Source organism: Engraulis encrasicolus, chromosome 15 (assembly GCF_034702125.1).
Source record: "Engraulis encrasicolus isolate BLACKSEA-1 chromosome 15, IST_EnEncr_1.0, whole genome shotgun sequence".
Lineage (NCBI taxonomy): Eukaryota > Metazoa > Chordata > Actinopteri > Clupeiformes > Engraulidae > Engraulis > Engraulis encrasicolus.
Window position 1 is genome coordinate 13,372,345 of NC_085871.1, and position 27,065 is coordinate 13,399,409.

The following is a 27,065-nucleotide window of genomic DNA, read 5'->3' on the forward strand; positions in this document are numbered from 1 at the left end:
CTTGGGCATAATACACAGCTTCTGTGTTCCCGGTCATCCTGTGACTTCACTGGTTGGTTTTTGTCTGGGCCCAGGGGAACAAATGCTACATTATTTCATGAATCCTTTCTGAGGGTTGTGTTTGCAGTTCGAAAAACAGGGGCAGTGGGGCTGTCATTTCAGTAAATAGCTTACCAGCACAATGTGGTGTTATTGTGAGACTCTCCACACAATTCATTGATCTATAGTAGTGTTTCTCAACAGGGGCGCTACAGCCCCCCAGGGGGGATTGGGGAACCATAGGGAGGCGTTGAGAAGGCTAGAACTGGGTGCTTCCCATTGGGGGGCATTAGTCTATTTTATCCTTTAATACTAAGGGGGGCATTGGCATGCTTATGGTGAGGCCAGGGGGGCGTTGGGAGGCTTATGGTGAGGTCAAGTGGGCGTTTTTCCAAAAAAAGGTTGAGAACCACAGCCTAGGCCAGTGGTTTTCAAAGTGGGGGCCGCGGGCCGCGAGGGGGTGCTAGGGGGGGAGCGGAAAGTTGGTAGGAAATAAAAAAAATAAATCGAATAACTAATGTAAACCAAAATAAACCAAAACTGAGCTAAACAATATTCCCATTAGTTCATAATTTTAAATAGTGGGCACTGACTCACAAGCCTAGACTATGGTTGTGAAAGGGGTTCACAGGAAAAGTAGTGCAGCACGACCCAGAGGGAGGCCTTGGCTGGAATCTACCAGGGTAGGCCTATGGGGGGCCTTGGCACGGTTAACTTTGGGATTGGGAACCCCTGGCCTAGGCCTACTGCATATTACCAGGCTTAGAAGTTAGGTATTTTCCTCGGGCCTGTGATCTGAAGAACATACATAGAACGCAACTGCTACTCGAGCAGTCTCGAGCTGCGTTGTTCAGAGAGTTGTTCAGAGCCGTATATACGGCTCTGGAGTTGTTAGTCTGCTACTGACATCTAGTGGTATTTCTGAGGAAAAAGTCCAGGCTTGACCAACAGCTGTGCCATTTTAATCTGGGTGTTATAACGGAATGTCAAAACGTTTAGTGGACTAAAATTAATTATGTTAAGGTATTATATTATGCAATCAAAATCATATTGTGGGAGATGTAGCAGTAATCGATGTTTCAGAAAGCTCCATAAGGTTCAGTCGTTCAGTGAAAGTTACGTAATGCATATTTGCATTATTCCTAACGCCATTTGTCTCATGGACCAAGTTGAGTTTGATTATAAAAAAAAACATGTATGCATTTTACAAAACACGGGGTACAATTGTGGACCCAGAGCTTGAACTTTTGAACTTCGACACACACACCCCCTCAACCTTTCACCTTTCTGTCGCCATGGCACGAAGAGGGGCGGAATTTGTCGAACGTGACGTCAGACGCTTCGCCAGTCTCGTTTTGCTGGCTGCGAAGGAAAGGAAAAAGCAAGCAACAAGAAGGAAGAGCAATGGCGACATTGGATCGCCAACTATCAAGTCTGGATACGTTCCTGTGCAAACCCTGGTCTACCTTCACCGACGCAACCAAATCACTCTACCCCGACAGTAGGTCCACACGCTTGTTCTGTTTTCGCGGTTTAATTCCTGTTTTGCACTTGTTGTCGACAGTGTTTTTTCAACTGAGATTGCGCTGACTAGGTGTCCTCCATGCATCTGTCTGAGCAGAAATAAACAACATATGCAAACATCCAGCGAGATGGGCAAAAATATTCTGTCGCCGGTGCAAAGTGACAGCTCTTCTCTGACAGAGGCGCTTTATTGGTTTTCATTTTGGTGTACTTTGGGCCGTATGTCACTAAGTGTACAAGTTTAGTGTTTGCCGTTTGTGCCTCGCTGGATTTAGACAGCCACCTAGCTACTACTAGTTGTATTTTCACGTTTGCAAGCCACCCCTGCTGATAGTGGTGCCCAAGTGGTGAGACTCACGCTGAACTGCATACCCGTACTTTGCCAGTGTTTACAACTATTGCTGAACCTCCTGTTTCCGTTTGTTTGTATGTTTTATTTGCAACTTGCTTGAAAATAAAAGTTTCTCCTTTTTGTTTATGCAGGCGCACTTATTCCTGAAGATCAAGGGGACATTTATGTTGACAAGAAAGATGCAATGAAACTGAACAGAGAAGGTAAGATTCCTAGAGTTGCTTTGCCATCACTGTCATTTATGCATGCATTTGATGTTGCACTGCATTATTTTCGGCAGGCAGCACGTGCATAAGAGTAGTGCTACTTAAACGTGTACCATGGAACTTTGTTTACAATCTGAGTTCATCTGCATTCTAACAGTCGCACGTACACGTGAAGTTGCACTCTTTTTTTGACACAGTTCTGCAGTTCTTATGCAATTCCGTTTCAGCTTGTGAAGCCAGTTGACCTTTGCAATATTGCAGTATTTCTTTTGGTGATTAGGGTGTGTGTGAGTGTGTGTGGGGGGAGGTGGGGGTACAGATGACCAACTATATCTGGGTTTGTTTACCAAGAGCAAACGGTAAACATTCAAACTGAATAGCCGTGCGTGGCTTTGTTTTGGACAGAGAGCGGTGGACCTTCGACTCCTTTTATTATCTGCTTAGTGACTCACTCTGAGGTCACTTTGCTGGCTCACTCAACCGCCTTTTTTGAATTCCCATTAAAGCTTAACGGTACGGCCTATAGTGTAAAATGTTGACAGGACTAAGGATGCTCAGGAGGAGCATTGGTTGCAGTGCAGGCTACTACCTACCTCACTCCAACTTATTTTATGCTATGACTATGTCCTCGATTGTAATTTGCTTTGGATAAAAAAAAACAAAGCGTCTGTCAAATGAAGTGTAATGGTAGTTACAAGCACACAAGTGGGAGAAGATCTGCGAACAATAAGGGAAGCTTACAGCAATTTGCCCTGATCTATGTTGTCTTTCTGCAAGTGGTAAACCCATGTTTTGTAACTGCCTGATTTCGCCGAACTCCTCACTCAGATGCACTATCACAAAACCAGCCAAACTAGTGGCACAAAACTGCGTTTCATTAAATTTGCAAATGTATAATGCTCACTTTGCAAAATCTACCAAAACTTTTTGCATTAGGGTTGTTGTACTTGTGTGAAGAGTTTTGAAAAATCAGCCAAAGTTACAAAAAAATGAGATTCAGCAATCAGAAAAGAACAGTAATAGCTGTATGGGATACTATTTCACTGATAACAAGGATATTGCCAATCTGTGAATGTCTCCAACCATTTAGACATTATACACTCACGTATTGTACATTTGACACCCATGTCTATTTACTTTCAATGAACTCGATTTTCGTTAAACACAAAATGACCTTCTTGGAATATCCCTATTTGACTGCTGTGCTCTCCAGTCTGTCTGCCTCTGGTTCCACTATCATTACTCTGTGGCTTGGTGTTGTGGTCAGAGCTTGACATTGGCACCGGCCAACTGGCCAAATGCAGGTGAAATATAGCTGTGGCAGCAACTAATAATTTCAGTCTCACCTGCCACTTTGGCAGGTCTAGTGCGTTAGTTGTTTGTGTTTAAGCTCAAGAAAGGAAACTTGTATAATATAATTATATATAATATACACACTACAAAACTGTGACTAGTAGAAAGGCTGAATGGCTACTGACGTGAGAGAACTACTAGCCAAAGTGACTGGCGAGCAAAAAGTTAGGCCAGGGACATGCTTGCTTTGAGCCTTAAATTACGTACATGCAACCGCATGCGAACGAGTGCACTTGCTTGCTTCAGAACGATCAGAGCACAACACACAATACTGGAGGTATCATGGCAGGGGGCTCTCATTTTTCCATATTTGACTCACATCAGCTCAACATTGAGGTTCGGAATATCACCCCTCGCCATTCTGTCAATATTGCACCGTACGCACGTGTCTGCGTACCTCGTTTCTGGTGCTCTACCGCACACAAAATTGACAAAGTATGCATGGCGATGCATTCGTGCTCATGCAGCATGTCAACAATGATGTCAACATGCCCTGGTCCTGGCCTGCTGTATGCTGTGCCACTATACCTTGTGCTTTGCCGGTGACTAAGTCTTAACTGAGAAGGCTTACATTTACTATGTAGGGTGCAAAGTGGATTGAGAAAGTGAGATGTTTGGCTGCAACACTACAATAGACCGGGTCTTTTTTCCTTTGCTTTCTTGCGAGCACTTTTCAAATCCTTTTTTTGGCCCAGGCTGCGAGTCTGTGAGACATTTTTGTAGCACACACGCAGGTTCTACTGTTACACCTCCCCAAAAACCTTATTGCACTTCACATCGACGGTGATATACTCACCAAGTCTCCACGCCAGCTTCTCTCATTCATCACTCGCTATCCGGTAATGAAAAATGTACTACCCGTGCCTGGCAGTGTTTAAAATGCATTCATTCACGGAAGAACAGATTATTGTTTTTAGTACTTGGGCACTGGCACGAGGCCTGTTTTTGGCGGGCCTGTTGCAGCACTAAGCCACGCACGCCGTTAGTATTTCCCCTGGCAGAAAGACGGAGGAAACTGCTGCTGTACTGTGTGCCTTTTTGACGAACAAAAGAAACATTTGTTATTTTCCCAGAGTGAGTGAATTGTGATGATCCCTGTCATGGGTTGGTATTTTCACCATCCATGCATCACTGTATTATTGGTTGAGGAGCTGTCAAACGGGACCGCCCTCCTGTTAGGTTCAAACCCTTAACATTTGTAAATATGAAACACCTGAAATGAAAGACACAGAGAATCCTTAATTAAGTTTCAAACCGGCTTGGAGAGCGGATGGGGAGAACCGTCAGCTACCATTTTCCCCACTCGTTCTACCCGCTGTAATATCTCCAAGCCATATTTATTTAGGAAATGTCCCTGATTACAATTTTATCTCTATCCGCTAAGGGAGAAGGGGGGCGTACCCGGATAGAGATTAATTCATTCACACACACACACACACACACAAACATACGAACAGGCCTTGGCCCAGCTCTTTGTTGTGGTAAAGTGGCAGACAACCTAATCTCAGGAATGCCTGATACAGAGACAGAGACAGAGTCTCCGCACAGTTCAGTAATTTACTCTGAACTCTCAAACAAGTCAAGAAAGGCACATTTGTATAGAAGCAAAATGTTTGAATCATAGCTATAGAATAATTAGGCTATAGGATAACATGTGTTATACAGTTCCAACATTTCCCCCTGTTTATTCTATATAGAGGCAAACATTAACATCATCCAGTGATCACTTCAAATTATTTTTTCTTTAAATAGGTAACACTTAGAGGCCCCGAGCATAATCCCCTGGGTCAGGGAACAGATCAGGGACCTGGATGGTGAATCGTCAGATTGGTGTGGAGGCTCATGGTCTCCACCAACAACATCATCATAGTGTCATCGACATCACTATCCTGTCTAGTTAGAAGAGCATATAGGTTTGACATTTTTTTCTTCCATTTGTGCAATGGCAGTGGTACTAAATCTGGTGCACAACACTCTAATACAAAGAATACAACAACATCCACATAACGTGAGGATCGCCGCAAATATTGCAATAGACATGATTATGGACGCTGCCAACTGTTTGTATTGGCCAAACATGTCAGAGGAACCATCCCACACTGAAGTATCGACCCCGGAGTGGTCTCTCATTTTCTTTTTGGTTGAGGGATCCCAGTCCATCTATCGCCCTGGTGAGACTTCCGTCATCTGCCGTATTGTTCGGTATGAAGGAACAACATTGATAACCAAAAATAGAGCACACACTCCTATCGGCCAAAAGCATATCAACCGCAATACGAGATTGGGAATGCGATTAGGCAGGTTGCCTTCAGTTGTTCATGGATGGCCCTGAACTCGAATTCAGTTTTTGTTGCCCAGCGCCTGCACTTTATAGTGGATGTTGTTCATTCTGTCCATATTTTTGTTTATAGTACACCACCAACATACAAATGATTCAAACCCTGATGCAATTTGATTCCACATTGTAGCTCTCTTATGTTTGTTTTAGGTTAGGTTAAGGGGTGAAGTTTCAGAACAAGGTTTCATTTAACATGTGCCCTATACACATATTTGTTTAATGCACTGATTAATCCTAAAATATCTCTCCTGTTTGAGACATGTGCCATCCACATGACTCAATAAGACTTAAGTAATTTCCGAAACAGACTTTGAGCACAGTAAATGATGAGAAGTAAACATCTTCCAACACCCTCCAGTTCATGGGTGCATGAGTGATTCTACGATTCCCCTACGCTTTTGGCAAAAGCAAAAAGTCAATTATCAGTATTTTTCCCAACTAAAATGACCTAGATGTTTACATAGTGCCAAACAAAACAAATTGCGAAGCTTAATCTTAATAGTTAGTGGAATTGGCAAATCAAATCCACGGACTTAAAAGTGTAGCCGAATCAGAGAATCACTCGCATAGCCTACATCAAGGCAGGCTTTTTCAAACATTTGTTTTAAAAAAATACACAGACATTAGTTTAGAGGAGGTGCACAGATTAGAGAGCATTATAATAGAGAGGAAAACAAAAAATGTTTTGTTAGTTTTAGACAAAACAAAAAACCCAAAGCCGCCCAACCATTCTCTCATAATCTATAATCAAAATAAAAATAGATAGCTCTACATTCCCGGGGAACAACAATTTATCAAGAGCAAAATTATGAAAAAGAAAATGACTCTGGTCGGTAATCTGACTATTTTGGCTCACGTTTACATTACAGTTCCTTACAGAATAGGGCGATAAACGCAAACTGACAACATGTGGTGTTGACCACATAGTTCATCCAATATAGAATGTAGAAGAAAAATTAAGAAAAATTAAGCATGCCGTACAAAATGACTATACCCATAGTATTAGCTGTCTTTACATGATAGTTAGGCCTGCATAAATCACTTTGTAACAGAACTGAAAATATATTGGCATGCAGTCCTCACTGTCCTTTTGTCATGAGGTCATGGTGATATAGGGGCCTAGCCCAACTCCTGCCAATAATGTCAGTACATTCAAAAATGTATTTTGTAAAAATAAAAAATTTGAGTATGAGTAATATTTGAGAATCCAATAATATTTGAGAATCCAATAATGGATTATTATTGAGAATCCAATAATAATCCAATAATCCAATGCATTGTCATCACCCAGACATACAGATCACTAAGATGAACCAATCAAAATGTAAGAGATAAAAAGAAAGAAAAACACAACTGCCATTGTAAAAATACACAACTTTAAAAGAAAAATGAAACAAACAACCAGACAGACCCTTTATCTGGTATAGAGGTCAGACCTTGTCTAACTTTTAGGTCAAACTTTCCATGGTTTGAAAGAAAGAAAAAAAAAATAACAGTTGTCATTTTATCAAGTGTTATAACTAAAATTATTACCCAATTGAAACAAAACAAACTCTGGGAAAATCTTGTGAAACTTATCAAATTTAAAAACAAAATTCACTTAACCTAGCGATCATTGGTATTGTCTAGGTTCCTTCCATTCATATCAGCTGTGTTTCAGCTCGTTTCCATAACACTGGGCCTGTTCCTCAAAGAACAAATATATATATATATATATATATATAGGGAAAACAACTTTCCTTCATGTACACTCAAGCCAGATCAATTTGAAATCATATCAGAGCAAAAAATGGTTGACTTCATGTATCGGTTACATAAAACATTTTGTAACAGAACTAAAACCTTATTGGCAATCAGTTTTCACTTTGATTGCAAGTTGACGACTGAAATGAAAAGACAGAGAGACAACTGTCTCTTTGTTTATAAATCAAACAAATGAAAATATAAGGATCCCAACGTCATCAAATTCAAACTTTTAAAAGCAAATAGAGAACATTGACATGTCTCATCACACACCATGTGAAGCAATGTTCACACTTACAGTATTAAACTAATGACAATGATAGATATTTAACATAACTTTAAGCTTTGGTATTGTTTTATCTAGGTCGGTGTTCAGTTTTTTTTTTTTAGGTCTTATTGTCTTTTCAGTGACAAACAGGTGGTTTAGCATACACTGTTGGAGGTTTCAATATTAAGAGTCTTTCTGTCTCTGCCACAGAAATTTGCATGTTGATAGTTTGGGCCTGCTGTGTCTGATAAGGGTTGCCTGCAGAAGACCTTGGGCTACTTAGAGAGAGCCTCTGAGCCTTTTAATATCTATCCGAGCTAATGTAAACATCTACACATAGGACACTGTTATCTTTGCTGGGGTGATTTTGTCAAGCGCCTCTGTGTATTCAGAGTCTAGTTTTTTTCTGGTTTATCAGAGTCAACATTGTCATTAAAATAAAGTTCCAGATCATAATTGCATTGGAAATGTATTTGAGAACTACTACCCAACTTTTAGGGTTTTTTTTTTTTTTTTAAACCAAACCCATGATCCATTGATCAATAACTCATCAAAATAGAACATAATAAGGCAAGAAATTCGATGAAATAAAACAAAGAAATAAGTCATAGTTAAACGTCAATCAAAACAAAATGACAACCTAAATTTCTAGAAATGTTCAGCACATGTGACCTAACTCTCAGACCAGGTCCAAATTAGGTTTACTCACAGCACCTTTGGGCCATCAAATAACGCCTGCGTTATTTCAAGATCTCAAACCCATTGTTCTTTTTAAAAAAATAAGAACAAGGAGAAAAGCTTCATCTATTCTTTAGAAGAAAAACAAAGACATTTTGGTACTGTAAATCATGAAAGCAAACTCTTTTGCAACTACACTACACTACCATGACAGTGCACGGGGCCTTTAGTAATACATTATGACTTGGTCATTGCCATTCTGGTAACAGCTAATTTATAATGCCGTGTCTTAAAGGCTTAAACATTAACATGTTAACTTTCAATTGAAAATAGTAAAGAAACAACATAACTCCACAACCCTGTTTTCTCCTAATCAAAAATAAATGGGTAAGAATGTGTGGAAAAACAAAATCATGACAAAATCCTACACCTCAAAGTTGAATTTTAGAATAAAATAAAAGGCTTATTCTTATTTTAAAAATGTTGTTTCAACATGTGCACTCCCAAGCTCCAGCTAACTCTGAAACACAATAGAGTACCTTCACTAAAACTCAAAAAAAAATTCTTCCACTCTCAGACATATTTAGGCACTCACTCCACAGATACACACGTACACTCCACAGACACATATACAATCTTTCTCACACACACAGTGGGGTGTCCCACTAGGACAATTCATACAACAAATAGGGCCCACACAGACAGACAAACAGATATCCATATTACTTGCCTTGTATGACACAGTGTTATACAAATACAATTATTATTATTATTACTATTATTATTATTATTATTATTATTATTATTATTATATGGTAGGCTATCTGAGACATTAACTGCTCAGTGAGTAATCCAAATGGCTGTCATTTTCACACTAGTTTTGCTATTTTTGCTATTTTCCTGCATTGCAGTGCGGCTAGCACCAGAGTCACAGAGGAAACGTACGGGGGTCCCCTTTGACCAGAAGGGTAATTTCAGGTCTAATTTTTTTTCTTGGTACAACAATCCCTCTAAGTTTAGAACGACGTCTACCTCTTCCACATCCCCGCCCGTTTTCCTCATAATCATCAAACCAGTCATCGGCCGAGGGGCCATGCCCGTCACGGTCGATAATGGTGCTCTCGGTCTAGTCAGGAATTTTGGTGTTGGCCTCGACGTTGGCCGTGATAGTTTTGGTGTTCATTGTAGTGTTCCTGTTGGCCCTGCTGGCCAGGCCATAAATGTTTAGGTTTGTTGTAGACAAATTTCCATTAAACCCATAGTTTTTTTACCCAGTAACACAGCGGTGCTACTGCACTAGATTTTCTCTATGCACAAATTTTCCAGTCCTTGCATTGCATTTCAGCAAGGAACTTTTCACTTATTTTGCTGTTACTACTGCCCCCCATTTTGTCTCTATGAATTTAGTCCAACGTCACAACACCTACAGTGCCTCTATTGTTGGATACACTTTTCAACAAGATAGCGATCAACGATCGTTTGTGGTAAGATTCACTTCAACCTCACAGGTGGAATCTTCTTGCATACAGGCTTCCACAAAGACTCGCTATTTGAACCTTGTTGTATTGGTATGAAACGTATTACCGAGTGGTAATACGAATCCTTTCACGCACACTTTCTCTCAACGCAGAGAACACAGAATTTAAACTAGTTTCTCGTACTAGGGAGTCTGCCCTCCCTTTACGTTTACCTGATAGAGTCTAGAATTGTCAGGGTTTTGTCTTCTCTTATTTTACCGTCTTTTCATTCAATCCTTTTTAAATAAAAATAAAAATGTAGGCCTACTCACGATTCTCTGGTCTTTTCAAGATTCCCGTCAAACCGTCGGATCCAGCCTGCGAGGGAGAGACCAGTCCCCGGAAACGGGTCTTAGTGCTGTGGCCACAGACTTTCCTGGTTCCCTCCTCGCGTGCTGGAATCGTCGGGTATCTTGGGATCCGGTTCTGAAGGACCAAGTAAATGTTAGGTTCAAACCCTTAACATTTGTAAATATGAAACACCTGAAATGAAAGACACAGAGAATCCTTAATTAAGTTTCAAACCGGCTTGGAGAGCGGATGGGGAGAACCGTCAGCTACCATTTTCCCCACTCGTTCTACCCGCTGTAATATCTCCAAGCCATATTTATTTAGGAAATGTCCCTGATTACAATTTTATCTCTATCCGCTAAGGGAGAAGGGGGGCGTACCCGGATAGAGATTAATTCATTCACACACACACACACACACACAAACATACGAACAGGCCTTGGCCCAGCTCTTTGTTGTGGTAAAGTGGCAGACAACCTAATCTCAGGAATGCCTGATACAGAGACAGAGACAGAGTCTCCGCACAGTTCAGTAATTTACTCTGAACTCTCAAACAAGTCAAGAAAGGCACATTTGTATAGAAGCAAAATGTTTGAATCATAGCTATAGAATAATTAGGCTATAGGATAACATGTTTATACAGTTCCAACACTTCCTCTTCAGTCTGACCTTGCTCCTCCCACCGATTATGATGGCTCAAGTTGTCAGTGAATGGCCCACTGCTACTGATGCAATAGGCTATTACATGGACACACCTGAAGTCTTTGATATGAAGATTCTCATTCATCCAGGTCATCTGAGTGAAAAGGGTTTTGTTGTTTTTCTATGTGGATACTTCTTTTACTTCCCCTCTCGATAGGTGTCCGATACTTTTTGCTATGGGAGCAGCTAATACCATGTCATTTTTGAAATGGGAGAAAATGAAGCTAGATACACTCTTAATTGTTCTATACAGACGTTGTAAGTAAGACTTTTTTTATTTTTTATTTGCATATTTTCACAGCATTCAAGACTTACTACCTCTATAAATACAGCACATTTTGCTTCAAGGACCGTGGGGTTAAATTTTCACACTGTGACGCTCCTGGAGTGGACCTGTTAGTTTCGTGTCTTTTTGCACCTGACAGAGGCCGCGTATCAGGATATGAATTGGCCTGACAGTTGTTGAAGTGGTAACTCATTTAATTCCAGAGTCTACATATTCCAGTTCTCACTCTACAAAAAGAAGTTCAGTTGCCTGTATCCAATATTTGTTTGACTGATTCACCGTTGTCACCTGGGAGTAAACATGGACTGCAGAACTTTTGGAGAACACTTGAGTCCAGAAGCTCGCACGGCTTGCTTCTCTTGTGATTTCAGAAGGGGAAGAGGTGAAACTGCTGTAGGATATTGCAATAGCAAAGTTACAACCGAACTATGAGGAGAAACTGGCAGGGAGCCTGCCATTCATCACATTGATCCAATGACATTTTGAAAAGCGATTGCATCAAATGGAGGATAGACGATATCAAATAAAGTGTATTCATTATGATGGCGTGTTTATTTGCCGAATTCATTTGAACAGTGTTCATTATTCATTACAGGTAGAAAGAGGCAGTCTTTCACAATGGTCAGCTGCTTTGTAGTATTGGTACCCCCCACCCCTCTTACATAGATTGTGTTCTCTCTCTCTCCCATAGATATGCACGTGTTTGGCCAGTTTCCCACTCATGACGAATTCTCGCTCGTCGTATGCAATGTCTGCGATCAAGTCTTCAAACCTCAGGGGATCCTGACGCACTACGGTAAGAGCATGGTCCCACTACGATGCACTAGCCAGCTAGATTTCCACTGAGGAAGAGAGAGGGATGACTCACCCCCTGCCGAGTGTGTAGGCTCTCCTGCCACTGAATGGCGTAATTTGTGTCATTGTTTTGGTGTGTTTTTTTTGCCATTGTTTGTTTTGTCAACTGTAGTATTTTGTTCCCTTCTCCTATGCTCACAATCATGTCCCATCAATTATTTTGTAGATGGATGTTCCACTGTCATAATTTTAGCATTTCATCATTGGTTGTGAGTTGTTTGGTGGTCACAGACCCGTTGAACAGTACCCTACAAAAAAGAAACTCACAACAACTTCTCACAGGCGTTTCTTTTTATTTTTTAAGTCATTGACGAGGCATGAGCTTTTTTTTGTACTTTCAGTGATTCTTCAGAGTTCAGAATTTTACAAGCACCCTTTCAATTATATCATTAAAACGGCATCATACTAACAAAAAACTCCAGAGCCTGGACATTTTATTGACTAGGCGTGTTTTTTTGTAGTTTAAGCGATGGTTAAGGAATTTTTGAGGAATGCTATTGGATTTGAATCCTGTATGCATCCTGCTGTGACTTCGCTATTGGAGGCCTTTAGTAACGGACTTGACGCGACCACACAGTATTATCCCAACAAGACAAACGTCTCACTCTCACACCTCTGACTGGCCTTGTGTGTTAGTTGCTTAGTGTGTGTGTGTGTGTGTGTGTTTGTTTGTTTTTTTGGTGGGGGGCGCATTGTGTGTGTGTGTGTGAGGCGTTCATCACGTTGTGTGTTTGTGTCTGTGTGTGAGCTTTAATTATGCTGTTATGGGGCTTGTGCGCGAGCATGCCTCTGACTACCGTGTCTGTCGATTGGCGAGCATCTCTCGTTGTGACATCTCCCTAAGGGCTGTATCCGTATTGAATTCTTATTGTCCTCTAAGGGCTGTATACGTACTGAATACGTATTGTGGCAATTTTTTAGTCTGTTACCCAGAGAACCGGCTGCATCCATTTTGTTCATGAGCAGAAGTGTGTGTGTGTGTGTGTGTGTGGTGACGGCCATCCGACTGGCGGGCTGTGAGCACACACACACACACACACACACACACACACACACACACACACACACACACACACACACACACACACACACACACACACACACACACACACACACACACACACACACACACACACAAACTCAAAGTCCTCGAGGTCTGCCAGAGGAGGCTGACTTGTTTACTTTCGCTTTTGCTCCAGTGCATTCACATCTGCCTCCATTGCTTTTTTCTGTTTTTGTTTTGTTTTGTTTTTTTCCCATCTTCTGCGTCTGCTGTGCCCTGCCCATGTGCCTTTTGCTGCTGGGTAAAAGGCACAGACAGACGCACATAATAAACATACACAGACACACCCACAGGCAAATTCACACACACACGCATGCCATACACACACACAGTCATGTACACACACATAGTCACATGCATTGCACACAGTCCTGCAGGCACGCACATGTGTACACACTCACGCACACACACAGGAACGTATGCACAGTCGTGCACTTTTTGCGTGCTCCACACGGTTTGCTGCTTCCATGACCAAACAGAGAAGAGGAGACGAGAGGAGACGAGGCTGGCAAAGAGGAGACGGAGGAAGAGGAGGTGCAGGGCCCAGTTGAAGCCTCCTCCTCTTTCTGCATGTCTGTCTGTCAGTTTCTCTCTCTCTCTCTCGTCGGTCTGCCTATGCCCTCTATTTCTCTCTCCCTCTCTCTCTCTCTCTCTCTCTCTCGTCTGTCTGCCTATGGCCTCTATTTCTCTCTCTCTCTCTCTCTCTCTCTCTCTCTCTCTCTCTCTCTCTCTCTCTCTCTCTCTCTCTCGTCTGTCTGCCTATGGCCTCTATTTTTCTCTCTCTGTCTCTCTCTCTCTCTCTCTCTCTCTCGTCTGTCTGCCTATGGCCTCTATTTTTCTCTCTCTCTCTCTCTCTCTCTCTCTCTCTCTCTCTCTCTCTCTCTCTCTCTCTCTCTCTCTCTCTCTCTATCCTGCGGTCTGTCTGCTAGAGAGAGAGGGAGATTCTCCCCGTCCATGCGCGCCACTCTGCAGCTGCGTGGCTGTGTGGGCTTAGCTCAGGGGTCAATGACTCGGGCCTATTCATCTCGCCCAGAGAAGAATGCCTTGGGAAGCTGGGCTGTTCTTTTTCTTCTCTCTCTCTCTCTCTGTCTCTCTTGCTTTCTCTCTTGCGCTCTCTCTGGCTCTCGCTCTCTCGCGCTCTCTTTCTCTCTCTCCCTCGCTCGCTCTCTCTGCCTTACTCGCGCTCTCTCTCTCTTTCTCTCTCTCTCTTTCTCTCTCTCTCTTTCTCTCTCTCTCTTTCTCTCTCTCTCTCTCTCTCTCTCTCTCTCTCTCTCTCTCTCTCTCTCTCTCTCTCTCTCTCTCTCTCTCTCTCTCTCACACGCACTCTCTCTCTTTTCCTTTTATTCCTTTTGCCTTCTCTTTCCCACTTTACTTTTTTCGGTCTACTTCTTCTCCTGCTGTTGCAAACCAGTTTTTTTTTTACGTCCGTGGCAGACTGAATAAGTGTTTTTTTTTTGCCTGTTCTGGATAAAGTATGTGCATTTATGGCGTACATCCATGGGGAGTCGTGCGTTTACCCTCCCAATGGCTCTATGCCCCTCAGAGCTGGAGGTACAGTAACTTTGGTTTGTCTTTCTGTTTTGATTTTGTTGTTTCTTTCTCTTTACTCTTGCTCTTTTGGTTTCGTTTCTCTCTCTCTTGCGCTGGGCCTGGCTAGCGGGTGTCTTCCTGCAGACAGAAGTAAACAAGCTCAGCTGAGGTGTGTGTGTGTGTGTGTGTGTGTGTGTGTGTGTGTGTGTGTGTGTGTGTGTGTGTGTGTGTGTGTGTGTGTGTGTGTGTGTGTGTGTGTGTGTGTGTGTTCCTTTGGCCTCGTTGGTTCTTGTGGCGAGGTGTCGTCTCCTCTCACTGCTTCCTGTCTGCCTGTTGCCTATGGCGATGCCAGGGTGTATTATCGGTTGAGCGGTAGCACCTTTTTGTTAGCTATCGCCTCGCTCAGTCCTGCACGAGCCAAAAAGGCTCCGCTCTGTTTGTTTGCGTTTTATCTGGCTCGTGTGTGTGTGTGTGTGTGTGTGTGTGTGTGTGTGTGTGTGTGTGTGTGTGTGTGTGTGTGTGTGTGTGTGTGTGTGTGTGTGTGTGTGTGTGTGTGTGTGTGTGTGTGTGTGTGTGTGTGTGTGTGTGTGTGTGTGTGTTCGTGCTATGAAGCACATTAGCACTCGTTAGTTAACCCGCCCCACCGCTGCTTTGTTTGTAATCGCTGGTGGTTGGAAGCTGACAGGGCGGCAAGGCAGGGGGTGTGAAGGGGAGGGGTGAGGGGGGTTTCGGGATAGGAGGACTATGGTTTGTATCAAGATAGCTGCATACTTGCGTCTGGTCTGGTTTGGTGTTGTAGTAGTGTGCGCTGAGTGGACTTTGAGCTCCAATCCTAATCCAGCTGCTCTCGTCCAGACCTGATTGGTCTGTTTGCACACCTGCCGCTCGTGTCCCTGTGTGGTGGAGTCGCCACCTGGGCCTGCGGTGTGGACTGGACAGCCCTGCTTTTTCATGACGACGTTGTTATGGTGTTGGAGATTTTACGTGTTGCTTTTAAGCACATTGCATTACTTTACAGTTACACGGTGTGGATCACATTTCTTCTTGTCTTTATATTGACAATGTTTTTTTTCAGGCGATTGACGTTTTCATTGCAATTTACATTTAGATTCCAATTGACTGGTTGTCTTTGGGACTCCTTAAGGAACAATACATTAACAGTTCAATGCATACATGGGTGCTACATTTTTGTTTTCTCCTGGCTGCGCGACTCTAGTTGCGCACAACCCGACCTCTGATTGTTGAAAACCGCTGTCAGTCAAAAAATTAGCTCACGTGGTTGACTGCCAGTGTCTACTCTAGCCCCTCCTCACAACACCGTGTAATCACGGTGAACCCATGTATACAGTAAACAAAAATAAAATGATCGTTCGTAGACGTTACAGCTGATTTGACTTTCACAGCTCATACCTCATATCACATTGTCCCAACGACTCTTACTCAGAGTGATTTCCAGTGAGCGTAGTCGGATCAGGGAGAGTCCCCCTGGAGCTGGTGAAAGGTTAGATGCCTTTTTTCCCTCAAGGGCACTTCAGCCATGGATGAGGCTACAGGAGGCCAACTGGGTATTCTCTCTCGACACCACATTTTTCCTTCTGCTGAAGGAGTTTGTTTTGTACTCACTCGGCAGGTTTTCACACCTCTGCCCACTAGTTTCCTTACTGTCAGTCACAGCAGGGGGGTATTTCCAAGTAGGTGGTGCTGCGGTGACTAACCCAGCTTACTGAACTCAGTAACTGATGGAAGGTGCCGTCACGGCCGGGTTTATTCCCTTCACTACAAAATCAACATGCTCTTATTTTAGTGTAGCAATTTTTGTTAGTAAACAAATCATGGGGTATTCCAACTAGGGGGATCAGGTCGGGATTATCCATAAGGGACAGGGGCACCAACCATTTACAGAGAGTTGGGGGGGGGCAACAAATGAGACAAACTTTACAAGTATTGTTCATAAAGGGGGCACCTGCGAGGTGCAGTGCTCAGGGGCACCACAGTGTCTTTATACGGTCCTGGGGGGATGTCTGACTTAGCCAGCTAGGTGAATGCAGTGAGTGATGTTGGGGCCATCAGGGTTGTATTTATTCACTCGATCACTAAAAAATGAATGGTCTGTTATACTAATGTCCCACTTTCTGTTAGCATACAAATCATGGTGTATTCCTATATAACTTGATGGATATGTGACTAACCCAGCTATGTGTATTCAGTGATGCTGGGTTTATTATCTTGATCACTTCCACATGAATAGGTTCTAATATTAGTATTAAGCACATATTTTTTGTAAACAAATCACGAAGCGTTTAAGCGTCTATAGGATTTTGGTTTTTTTTTGTTTATTTTTGTGTGTGTGCGTGTGCGCGTGCGTGTGTGCGCGTGCGTGTGTGCGCGTGCGCGTGCGTGTGCGTGTGCGTGCGCGTGCGTTTTGAAAAGTTTGTGAAGGGAAGGAGAACAAGAGCAGTACATTTCTCCCCGACGGTGTTCCGACCCCAAATTCACTGCGGTGAACCTCCACAATAAGGATGAAAACCAAACAAGAGTGTGGTGCCGCTCTGCGCGCGCTGAAAAGAGCTAAACCACTAAAAACGGATTTGAGGTTTGCTCTGTTTAGATTGTGGATAACCTTCTCCATGCCCCCTCACACGGAGTGCGCTGTGTTCATGCGAAGGGTATTCCCCCGCTCCACATTTTCTCCACTGGCTCAGAGTTTACTTGGTGGTGACGAAACGTTCAAGTAGAATGGTGAACGACTACTGTCCTACTGTACAGTAGTGCTCATCAACGTGGGCTCCACAGCCCCCCAGGAGGAATTAGGGAGCACTTGGGGGGCGTTGAGAAGAAGACAGCTGAGGGGGGAGCACTCAGTTGCCAATAGGGTGCAATTAGTGTACCTGTATTATATTTTTTAATACGAAAGGGGGCGTTGGCAGGTTTATGATGAGGTTCCAGGGGGCATTTGTTCAAACAAGGTTGAGAACAATTTCATAGCTGCAAAACTCTTATTTTTGGCAATGCAAAAAATAACTAAAATGTTGGATCACAAAAGTAGAATATAGTGAATGACGACTAATATACTACACCATTGTACAGTATATCCGCAAAACTCGGCTCTCTGTTCGTATTGCCAAAGTATTATTTAAAAAGGAAAAATGTTAATCACCAAAGTAGAATTGAGCGATACAAGTGCAATGGAGCGATCCAGTTCTCCTGTCCCGTCTCATGACATTACCCACCCCTACCTGTAGCCTTCACCGTGTCCACTACCTTAATGAAACGCAACGAGCCACATTCGCCCCAGAGATGTCTCCAGCTGTGATGCTGTCCCAGGCTCTCAGGCGGGCCTGCCCAGGCCAAGCTTGCTTCTCCTGGCTGGGTTAGCTTGCTCGCTGGCCTGGCTGGGCTGGCGGGGCTGGAGTGCTTAACACTGCTCTCTATTCTGCAGACGCCAACTCTGTTCAGGGTTCGCTGCCAGAACAAAGATTGTTACTACTACGATTATTGCTGTTATTATTTAGCTCCAGACTGTGCACGACTGTTCTGGCAGGCCTGAACAGCCCCACCTCCACCATCCACTACTACACTCCCTTTCTCTCCTTGCCTCGGCACAACCCACCCCTTGTACTGTGCCTGGTTCAACTGCAGAAGAGAAAGGACCTTCTGATGAAGCCATCCACCATCATTTATTCATTTGTTTTTTTTTTTGTAGTACTCTGTGCTATTTGAATGTCCTTCCATGTGTGCTGTGTCTGTTGTGTCCACCTGAGTTGTGTTGTGTCTCGTCACAGTGCCATTTGAATGAGTGTCCTTCCAATGGGTTTAGCGTCTGTGTGCGTGTGTGTCCACTGTCCATCTGTGTGTTGTCGTGTTGCATTTGCACATGAGTGACTGTGATGTGCCCCTTTGGACTTGCAGGTAGCTGGGGAATAGTTTCACAGTGAGTAGAGAGGACAGCACACCCCCACCCCAACCCTTCCCCACAGCCATGCATAGCAAGAACCGTAAGTCCTTGTGGATGTTTCTCCTCCTCCTCCTTCATCCTCCTCACTGCTTTCCACTCTCTCAAGTGCCTTCTCTTCTCTTCTCTCTCTCTCTCTCTCTCTCTCTCTCTCTCTCTCTCTCTCTCTCTCTCTCTCTCTCTCTCTCTCTCACTCTCTCACTCTCTCACTCTCTCACTCTCACTCTTGCTCATTCACTTGCTTTGCAGCTCTCGCTCTCGCTCTCGCTCTCGCTCTCTCTCTCGCTCGGTCTCTCTCTGTCTCTCTCGCTCTGTCTCTCTCTGTCTCTCTCGCTCTCGCTCTCGCTCTCGCTCTCTCTCTCGCTCGGTCTCTCTCTGTCTCTCTGAAACTCACTCACTCACTCTGAAACTGTCTCTCTTAAACTCTCTGCATGTCATAAATTAGAGCCATACCAAAGCAACACATTAGTCTGGTTAACTGGTGGCAGGCTCATTCAGGGAGCCTAAGACTCCTGAATCATTTTAGTAGTACCGGTAGTACTACAGCAGTACAGCCACTTATACCCACCACAACTGAACATACAGGGAGGAGCCACAATGACACACACACAGACACAGACACAGACACAGACACAGACACAGACACAGACACAGACACACACACAGACACACACACAGATACACACACAGACACACACACAGACACACACACAGACACACACACAGACACACACACAGACACACACACAGACACACACACAGACACACACACACAGACACACACACAGACACACACACAGACACACACACAGACACACACACAGACACACACACAGACACACACACAGACACACACACAGACACACACAGACACACACACAGACACACAGACACACACACACACAGACACACACACACACAGACACACACACACAGACACACACACACAGACACACACACACAGACACACACACACACAGACACACACACACACACACACACACACACACACACACACACAGACACACACACACACACACACACACACAGACACACACACACAGACACAGACACACAGACACAGACACACAGACACAGACACACACACAGACACACACACACACACAGACACACACACACACACAGACACACACACAGACACAGACACAGACACAGACACAGACACACAGACACACACTAGGGCGGCTTGATAATTTGAAATATCTACACCATGATTATTTCAGTCAATATTCATATCACGATGTAATTTTTTTTTTTTTTTTAATTAAGAAAAAAATCGTGCCAAAACATTCACAATCTTCCCTCCCATCAGCAGTGTGAGTGGAGAGCCATAGAGAAACACACAGTGGTGCTCTGCATGAGAAGTTGGTTAGCAAGTCTGCTCTGCACTCGCAATGGCTCAAGTAAAGGGGAATGTATTGCGCATAGTGTAGCCTACCTATTGGCAGTATAGACAAATGACAAAAGATTGTTTCAACTTGATTTCATGAAAGTTGATATCGTTTCACAGCAAAATTGATATTGTGATATAAATTTGATATACTGCATATACAGCATAGCCCACACACACGCATTCATGCATGTGCCCAGAGTTTCCATGTATGTTTTTATTTATTTGTGGGTCTGTTGAAAGATGATCTGACCTGTCTCCTTCTTCTTCTTTTTCTTCTGCTTTGTGCTTGTATGTATTTCTGTGTGTGGGAATGGGGTTGCCTGTGGACGTGTGTGCCTGTCTGTCTGGGTACCGTATGTATGTTTGTGTGTGATTGTTTCCTCTCTTATCTCCTCTGGTTCTTGTGTATGTGTTTGTATGGGTGTGTGGATGTCGCTGTGTAAATGCACGTTTGTTTGTTTGTTTGTTTGTTTGTATGGGTGTGTGAATGGCTGTGTGCATGCATGTGTGTGACCGGATGGGTGTGTGTGTTTGTGCGTGCGTGCGTGTGCGTATGATCCCTGTCTTCTCCAGAGAGGAGACACGGCTCCCCCAGTAGCTCCTCCAAGGCGCCTCTGGTTCCAATGAAGCCCAAAGAATCGGCCAGCCATGGGGGAGCAGCAGCAGCAGCAGCAGCAGGAGGAGGAGGCGGAGGAGGAGGCGCGGGCGCGGAGGGCCTGCCCTTCAGGGTGCCCCGAGACTACCCCCACTCGCGCTTCAACAAGGCCCCGCTCGCCGTCTACCCGCCCAAAGGAGCCCGCGCCAAGGCCTGGTATGTACACCTAACCCTCACCCAGTGTCATCGTAAGCATGAGGGGTCGGGCAGCCCTGGCCTAAGGGTAAGGGGGTTGGTCTTGGGAATCGGAAGGTTGTTGGTTTGAATACCTCACATTGCTCCATGGACTGTATTACAGTATTACAGTCCATGGAGCAATGTGAGGTATTCAAACCGACAACCTTTTATCCAAAGCACCTTGCATTTACTAAGGTTCAGGGTATTGGTTACAGTAACCAATACCCTGAACCTTAGTGAATGCAAGGTGCTTTGGATAAAAGTGTGGAATAAGCATAATGTAATGAGCGTGGCCTGGTACATGCCCACAACACCCTCCAAAACAGTCCATCCAGGAATTGCGACCTTTACGCAACTTCAACCAATCCCCGCGAATTCTGTGCAGTGGTGCAATTTTAACCAACTAAACTTTCTGCAACTAAATGCCTTCCACGTCTATTTTGGTGCTTTATTTACATGCGTGACTTCAGATATTTAGTTGTATCATGGAAAGATTAGATAAGACTTGTGTTTTCTCCCTCTCTTTTGGCTGTGAACTGTGGATAATAAAGCCCTCCTTGAACATGTTTGTAGCGACACATGTCAGTCTATCCTGGTGCAGAGGGCAAACTGGTGTGAGTAACGGAGGCAGGGTTGCCAGATGTAGTTGACGAATGCTCACAAAATGGAAGCTGGAACCTGGAAGCAAGAATTGTGTCCGGTTTGAACTGTCATGTATGGATTTGTATTTCTATAGTCATTAGTCACACATTGAAAGAAAAACCTACCCAATATATTTTTTTTCACTGCACATGGCCATCCTAAACATCCAAATTGGTCTGGAAACCACCCAATCTGTGTTTTCGGGGTACGTTGTCCGTCATCGCACCAAATGGAATTTGATTGTCACTGTATTGGGAGCACGGGCTGAGCACCTTTCTGGCGGGGCTTTTCTTCTTTTTCTCCTTCTCTCCCCAAATGCCTTGATGATGACTGCTGTTGCTCATATCTTTTTCACTGTCACATTTTTTTCTGGTACAGACCTTGATTACAGTAGCGCTCTATCACAGTCGCAGTGACACACACACACACACACACTCACCCTCTCATCAGCATGAGGAGTAAGGACTTTTCCCAGGTTCTTCTAGAATTTTACTTGGACACTCTACAGCTCCCATAGGAGTCTGTGTTAAAAATCTTGCTAAGTCCTTATGACATCAAAATGAGAGCTCAAAATTTGGTACTCCTCAAAGGGTTAGCCATTAGGCCGGCCGCACATTGGCTCCGACAGCACTGCGGCACATTTTTGCTTCCGACAGAATTCGGACCCCCCCAATTTCACACGAACAGAGCATTGATAGTCAATGGGCGGCGCCGACAAAATAGAACTTGTCTCTAATTGCTATCCGACATCGGCGAATGTCCGCGGACTTCGGCGCCAGTGTGCGGGGTTCTATTGAAAATAAAGAAATTTAACTTTTGCAGAGCAGTGCGCAGCACTTTGTCGGAGCCTATGTGCGGAAGCCCTTAGGCTACAGCAGTGTTCTCAACCCTTTTTTTTAAAGGACCTTATCCTAAGCCTCTCAACGCCCACTTTACCTCATCATAAGCCTGCCAACGCCCCCCCTCCCCCTTAGTACTAAAAGAAATAAACGGACTCATGCCCCAATGACAACTAATCACCGGCCCCCCCTCAACTGTATCCTTCTCAACGCCCCCCTAGGGCTCCTCAACGTCCCCTGAGAAACACTAGGCTACAGCTACTAAATCTCATATGAATTGTGATAAATTAGGAATATTCTAGTTTGTCAAACACCATCCCCAATGTAACTGATAGACTGATTTGTTGTCTTGTATGATTTCCTGTGTTTGTGCAGCGTGTCCATGCCGGTGGTGAGTTTGGAGAAGATGACGTGTTTTGGCCGGACGGAAGGAGGCAGCCACGTCAAACTCTCCTCCTCCTCTGCTGGCACCTCCTCCTTCCACCTCTCCTCCTCCTCCTCCTCCTCCTCCTCCTCCCAGTCACCTGCTTCCTCTCTCAAGTCCTCCCTCTCCTCCTCCTCTTCCTCTTCCCACAAGCCTCAGATGAACGGGCGAGGTCCCGCTACACCACGCTCCGCCACCCCTCCTACGGCTCCCGATGGCCGCAGCCGCAGCCCCTCGTCACGGTCCCCGTTGGGCAAACGCACCGCCCCTTCGCCCTCGCCTTCCCATTCTTCCTCCTCCTCCTCCTCCGTTCAGGACAGGAGGCCCAGCGCGTCCCCCTCTCCGTCCTCGTTGGATAGGAGGCCCAGCGCCTCTCCTTCCCCTGCTGTCTCGTTGGATAGGAGAGCTAGTGCCCCGCCCTCTCCGCTGGACAGGAAGCATCAGAATGGCAGCACGAAGAGTGTTCGGCATAAGAGAGTGTCAGGTAAAATGCCAGTTTTTGCCTTTGCACACAGGCTCCTAAAACCGGAGCATTGATTTTCAGAGAAATTGAACGGAATTGTCAACGCTTACTTAAACCTTCATTTCTCACTCAATGTACCAGGTAGAGAGATGGAAAAAAAGGTCTTTTGTACAGCATCTTTGCACGAGGGTTTACTCTTGTCCATGCATCTTAGAAGCCTACAAACTCTGTAGCCCAAGTCTTCCTGCTCATCTTCAGACATCACTTGAATCCACTGACATCTGTCTATGGGATTGTCAGATATCTGTATCTCAACTTCCTCATTTTCAATCAAATCTGAGTCATGTCCGCAATATCTCTACCATCACCCATGTCAGCCATGGTCACTAACGTGTTATTTTTTTTACTCTCTGACTGAGTGTAGAACTGCACAGTCAAATGAACATGGGTGGTTTTTTTGTAGGCTAAGGCTATGCATTTAGACCAACTATGAAACATTTTGTTTGTCACACTCCCCCTAGATTTTAAGATAGGCATGCCGTGGGTACCACGCACACTCGTGCAGACTCGCACAAACTGCAGAGGGCGACTTTAGGACTAGGTTAATAGGTAAATGTGTCTTTTTAATCTTTCAAACAAGAGGTTTGCATTAAGGAGTACTGTTGTTTCATTATGAGGAAAATTAGGACAACCCTTTAATGTTTCCATGCCCAGGGCAACCATTTTTACTCCCCTAGTATGCAGACCAGTGATTGGGTGTATGCATAGTATGCATACTTGTGCTTATTTGTGAAGGAACTGCTCAATTATGCTTAGAATAAATCTGTCCAATAACACTGGCACGTTAACATATGTGTACTAATATCCTTACAAAGACATAAATAAGTAATTGCATTAATATTGCTTTTGGAACTTCTCTCAAATTCAGTGCTGTCCTTAAGCGTCTCTGTGATGGTATCAGCTGAATTGCTTCTATAAGCGTGACTTCTGTGCACACTTCTACAGCCCGTAGATTGTGATCATGTGTCTCCATTGTGGTCTGGACACACTCAGTAGATGGATTTGTTTTGGGTATGGGGCGTCGAATTGATCATCAATCAAAACTGAAGCTGACACTTACTGGATCTGTCTCCAGCTTTGGTTGCGAAAGCAGAGCCGAAGGATCTACACCAGCACGCCAAGATAAGCAGGGCTTTTAGTCCGTCACCCAAAAGTCAGCCTTTTAGGGGAAAGCTCTTCACTGTGCTCTTTCTATCCAACGGCCCCTGAGATGTTGCAGTTGTGCATAGTTGGATGCTTTTTATTATGGGGATTCATTTTGACTTCTTTATGAAAGATATGTGCTAGATTCCAGTGCTTCCTCTTTGTTGGCTTAAACCAAACGGTTGTCAAACTGGGGTAGCTGTGCCCACAGGGCTACGTGGATCCTCAAATCTCCAAGATGATTGCCCTGCTTTTTATGTCACTCATGTACCCCTTTGTCACTCTCATAACCCTAGTATTGCCCATGTTTCTATGTCTGTTGTCTTGTTTTCCCTCTTTTTACGTCTAGGTCTTTTGTTATGTACTTTTATTGAAATGCTGTGGTGCAAGGAATGAGCCATACCTTGATTGCCATGAGGGCGTATCGTATGCAAAATCATTTATTCTGCCCCAAACTTGTGGATGCAGACTATTGTATATACAAGCCTATCTTTTTTAATGTAATCTTTCCCCTGGGGTTAGTGTGATGTAATATGCTTGTTTATTTTTGGTTATACAGTATTAATTATGCAGACTCATTCAAAGAAGGTTGTTCACTATACTGGGGATTTTTGTTGGGACACAGAGTCTCATCAGATGCACAGACAGGGCTATTAAAGTCGGGAAACCACTCACACTAACTTGATTAGTGGTGTTAGGATTTTCCTCTCCATCTGGGATTTGTCAATTTGACGATTTGTGACGGTATGGTTTCAAGTCGTGGTATATCGTGCTGTCCGTCAGTGCCTCCTAAAAGTTAGATTCAGCCATTATGTTAATAATAATAATAACAACAACAACAACAACAATAATAATAATAGTAATAATAATAATAACTTTGGATGTTTTGAAAGACACAAAAACAAAGTTGCATCTTTGTAGGTGTGTATGAATGAATGACGGTGTGTGTGCTTATGGAAACAAGCAGCCAACGGCCTCGGAGAAAAGATGATGTCATGTATGATGCAAAAGCACCACGCACGACACACTGATCTAAAAAAGAAAAAAAAACCATGCGCGTGTGTTCATAATGCTTAGGATATTGTTTAGAGATCAGATATATATGCCGTGTGAACAAAGCTTCTGGTGGCCGCACAGAGCTACAGTTACTTTTGAAACGCAACGATTTTGACACTTGTCAGTTGAGTTTTTTTAAGTTGGCATTCATCCAAAAGTCAGTAATTCGCAAGATGATGATTTTTTTTTTCTTTTCGATGTCTGAGACGGGCAAAAGTTGCTAAATTGGAATAACTGGTGGTTGTGTTCACCCAGGGCGTTGTTTGGGCCTGAAAATTAGCAGGGCCAAGACCATAGGTTGGGCCCACCGAGACCATTCCTCTGGTCCAACCTTCACCCCTCTCTTCCACCACTGCTGTCTATCGCTTTCCCCTTCCCCTTCCCCTTCTCTCTTCTCTCTTCTTCCCTCCTGTCCTCTCACCCCTCCATGTGGTGTTTTTGCACCGTCACTCGTAAGTGCTTGATTTAGTGAACGTACTTTCCACATGCCACTTGTCTGCCAAAATCCTCTGCCTCTAATAAAAGAGGAAAAAAGAGCAAAAAGTGCAAAAATGAGAAGAAGCTGTGGTTTCCAACAGCAGCAGAGTCTGTTCCCCTCTCTCTCGCTCTCGCTCCCTTGCGCGCTCTCTTTCTCTCCCTCTCTCTCTCTCTCTCTGCACCCTGTGCGGGAACAATCGCAGCTCGCGTCCACGCGACTAGATTATAGAGATTAGTGAATTGAGATTATAGGGGACATCTGGGTCACAGCCAGTTGATATGAAATGATTGGGTCACAGGGAGAGTAGCAGTTGTGGTTTCCAGTGGCGTGGAGCGCAGATTTGCACCGAAAGAGAGAGAGAGAAAAAAAGACCAAACCATTGCCACTCCACATTACTAAAGTAAGCAAGACCACATGCTCAACAACTTCTGTTGGAGTTGGCCAGTTGTGAAAAACCAGACACCTACCACTGAAAAAAAAGATCCTGCTCTTTAACACACACATGGTTTTGAATAACATTTTATTTTCTCTCATTCTTTTGTTTTTTTTTGTCCCTCAAGGTAGGATCTTTGATCCCAATAAGCACTGTGGAGTTCTGGACCCTGAAACCAAGAGGGCCTGCACGAGGTCTCTCACTTGCAAGGTTGGCAGTTGCTGTACCTCTCTATAATTTTGCTTATAGTAGTGCAACGCTCTTCCAGTTCTACATTCTGCTCCTGCATTCTTTTGTTGCTAATTGTCTAGGGAGCCGTTTTGGCATAAAACGTATTTCTATTCAGCTTTTTGTCTTGTATTATTATTATTATTATTATTATTATTATTATTATTATTATTAGACTCTGATGTGTGTGTGTGTGTGTGTGTGTGTGTGTGTGTGTGTGTGTGTGTGTGTGTGTGTGTGTGTGTGTGTGTGTGTGTGTGTGTGTGTGTGTGTGTGTGTGTGTGTGTGTGTGTGTGTGTGTGTGTGTGTGCGTGTGTGTGTGTGTGCACAAATGCGTGCTTACCTGTGATTCACAG

General features: G+C 44.0%; 1 protein-coding gene across 5 annotated transcripts in view; it reads left to right on the forward strand.

The window, feature by feature from the left end:
* The first annotated feature begins 1,431 nt into the window (after positions 1–1,431).
* atxn7l1 (ataxin 7-like 1) overlaps positions 1,432–27,065 on the forward strand; it is a 43,743-nt gene continuing 18,109 nt past the window's right edge. The window contains exons 1-6 of one of the 5 annotated variants that reach the window (XM_063217101.1): positions 1,432–1,540; positions 2,047–2,118; positions 11,989–12,093; positions 20,685–20,922; positions 22,800–23,332; positions 26,609–26,691. In XM_063217101.1, coding sequence (XP_063073171.1) covers positions 1,444–1,540; positions 2,047–2,118; positions 11,989–12,093; positions 20,685–20,922; positions 22,800–23,332; positions 26,609–26,691 — 1,128 coding nt within the window. In that variant the 5' untranslated portion in view covers positions 1,432–1,443. Of the gene's footprint in view, positions 1,541–2,046; positions 2,119–11,988; positions 12,094–14,589; positions 14,767–18,654; positions 18,741–20,684; positions 20,923–22,799; positions 23,333–26,608; positions 26,692–27,065 lie in introns of those variants that run through there. The other 4 variants (XM_063217102.1, XM_063217105.1, XM_063217104.1 and 1 more) reach the window with 4 other exon arrangements.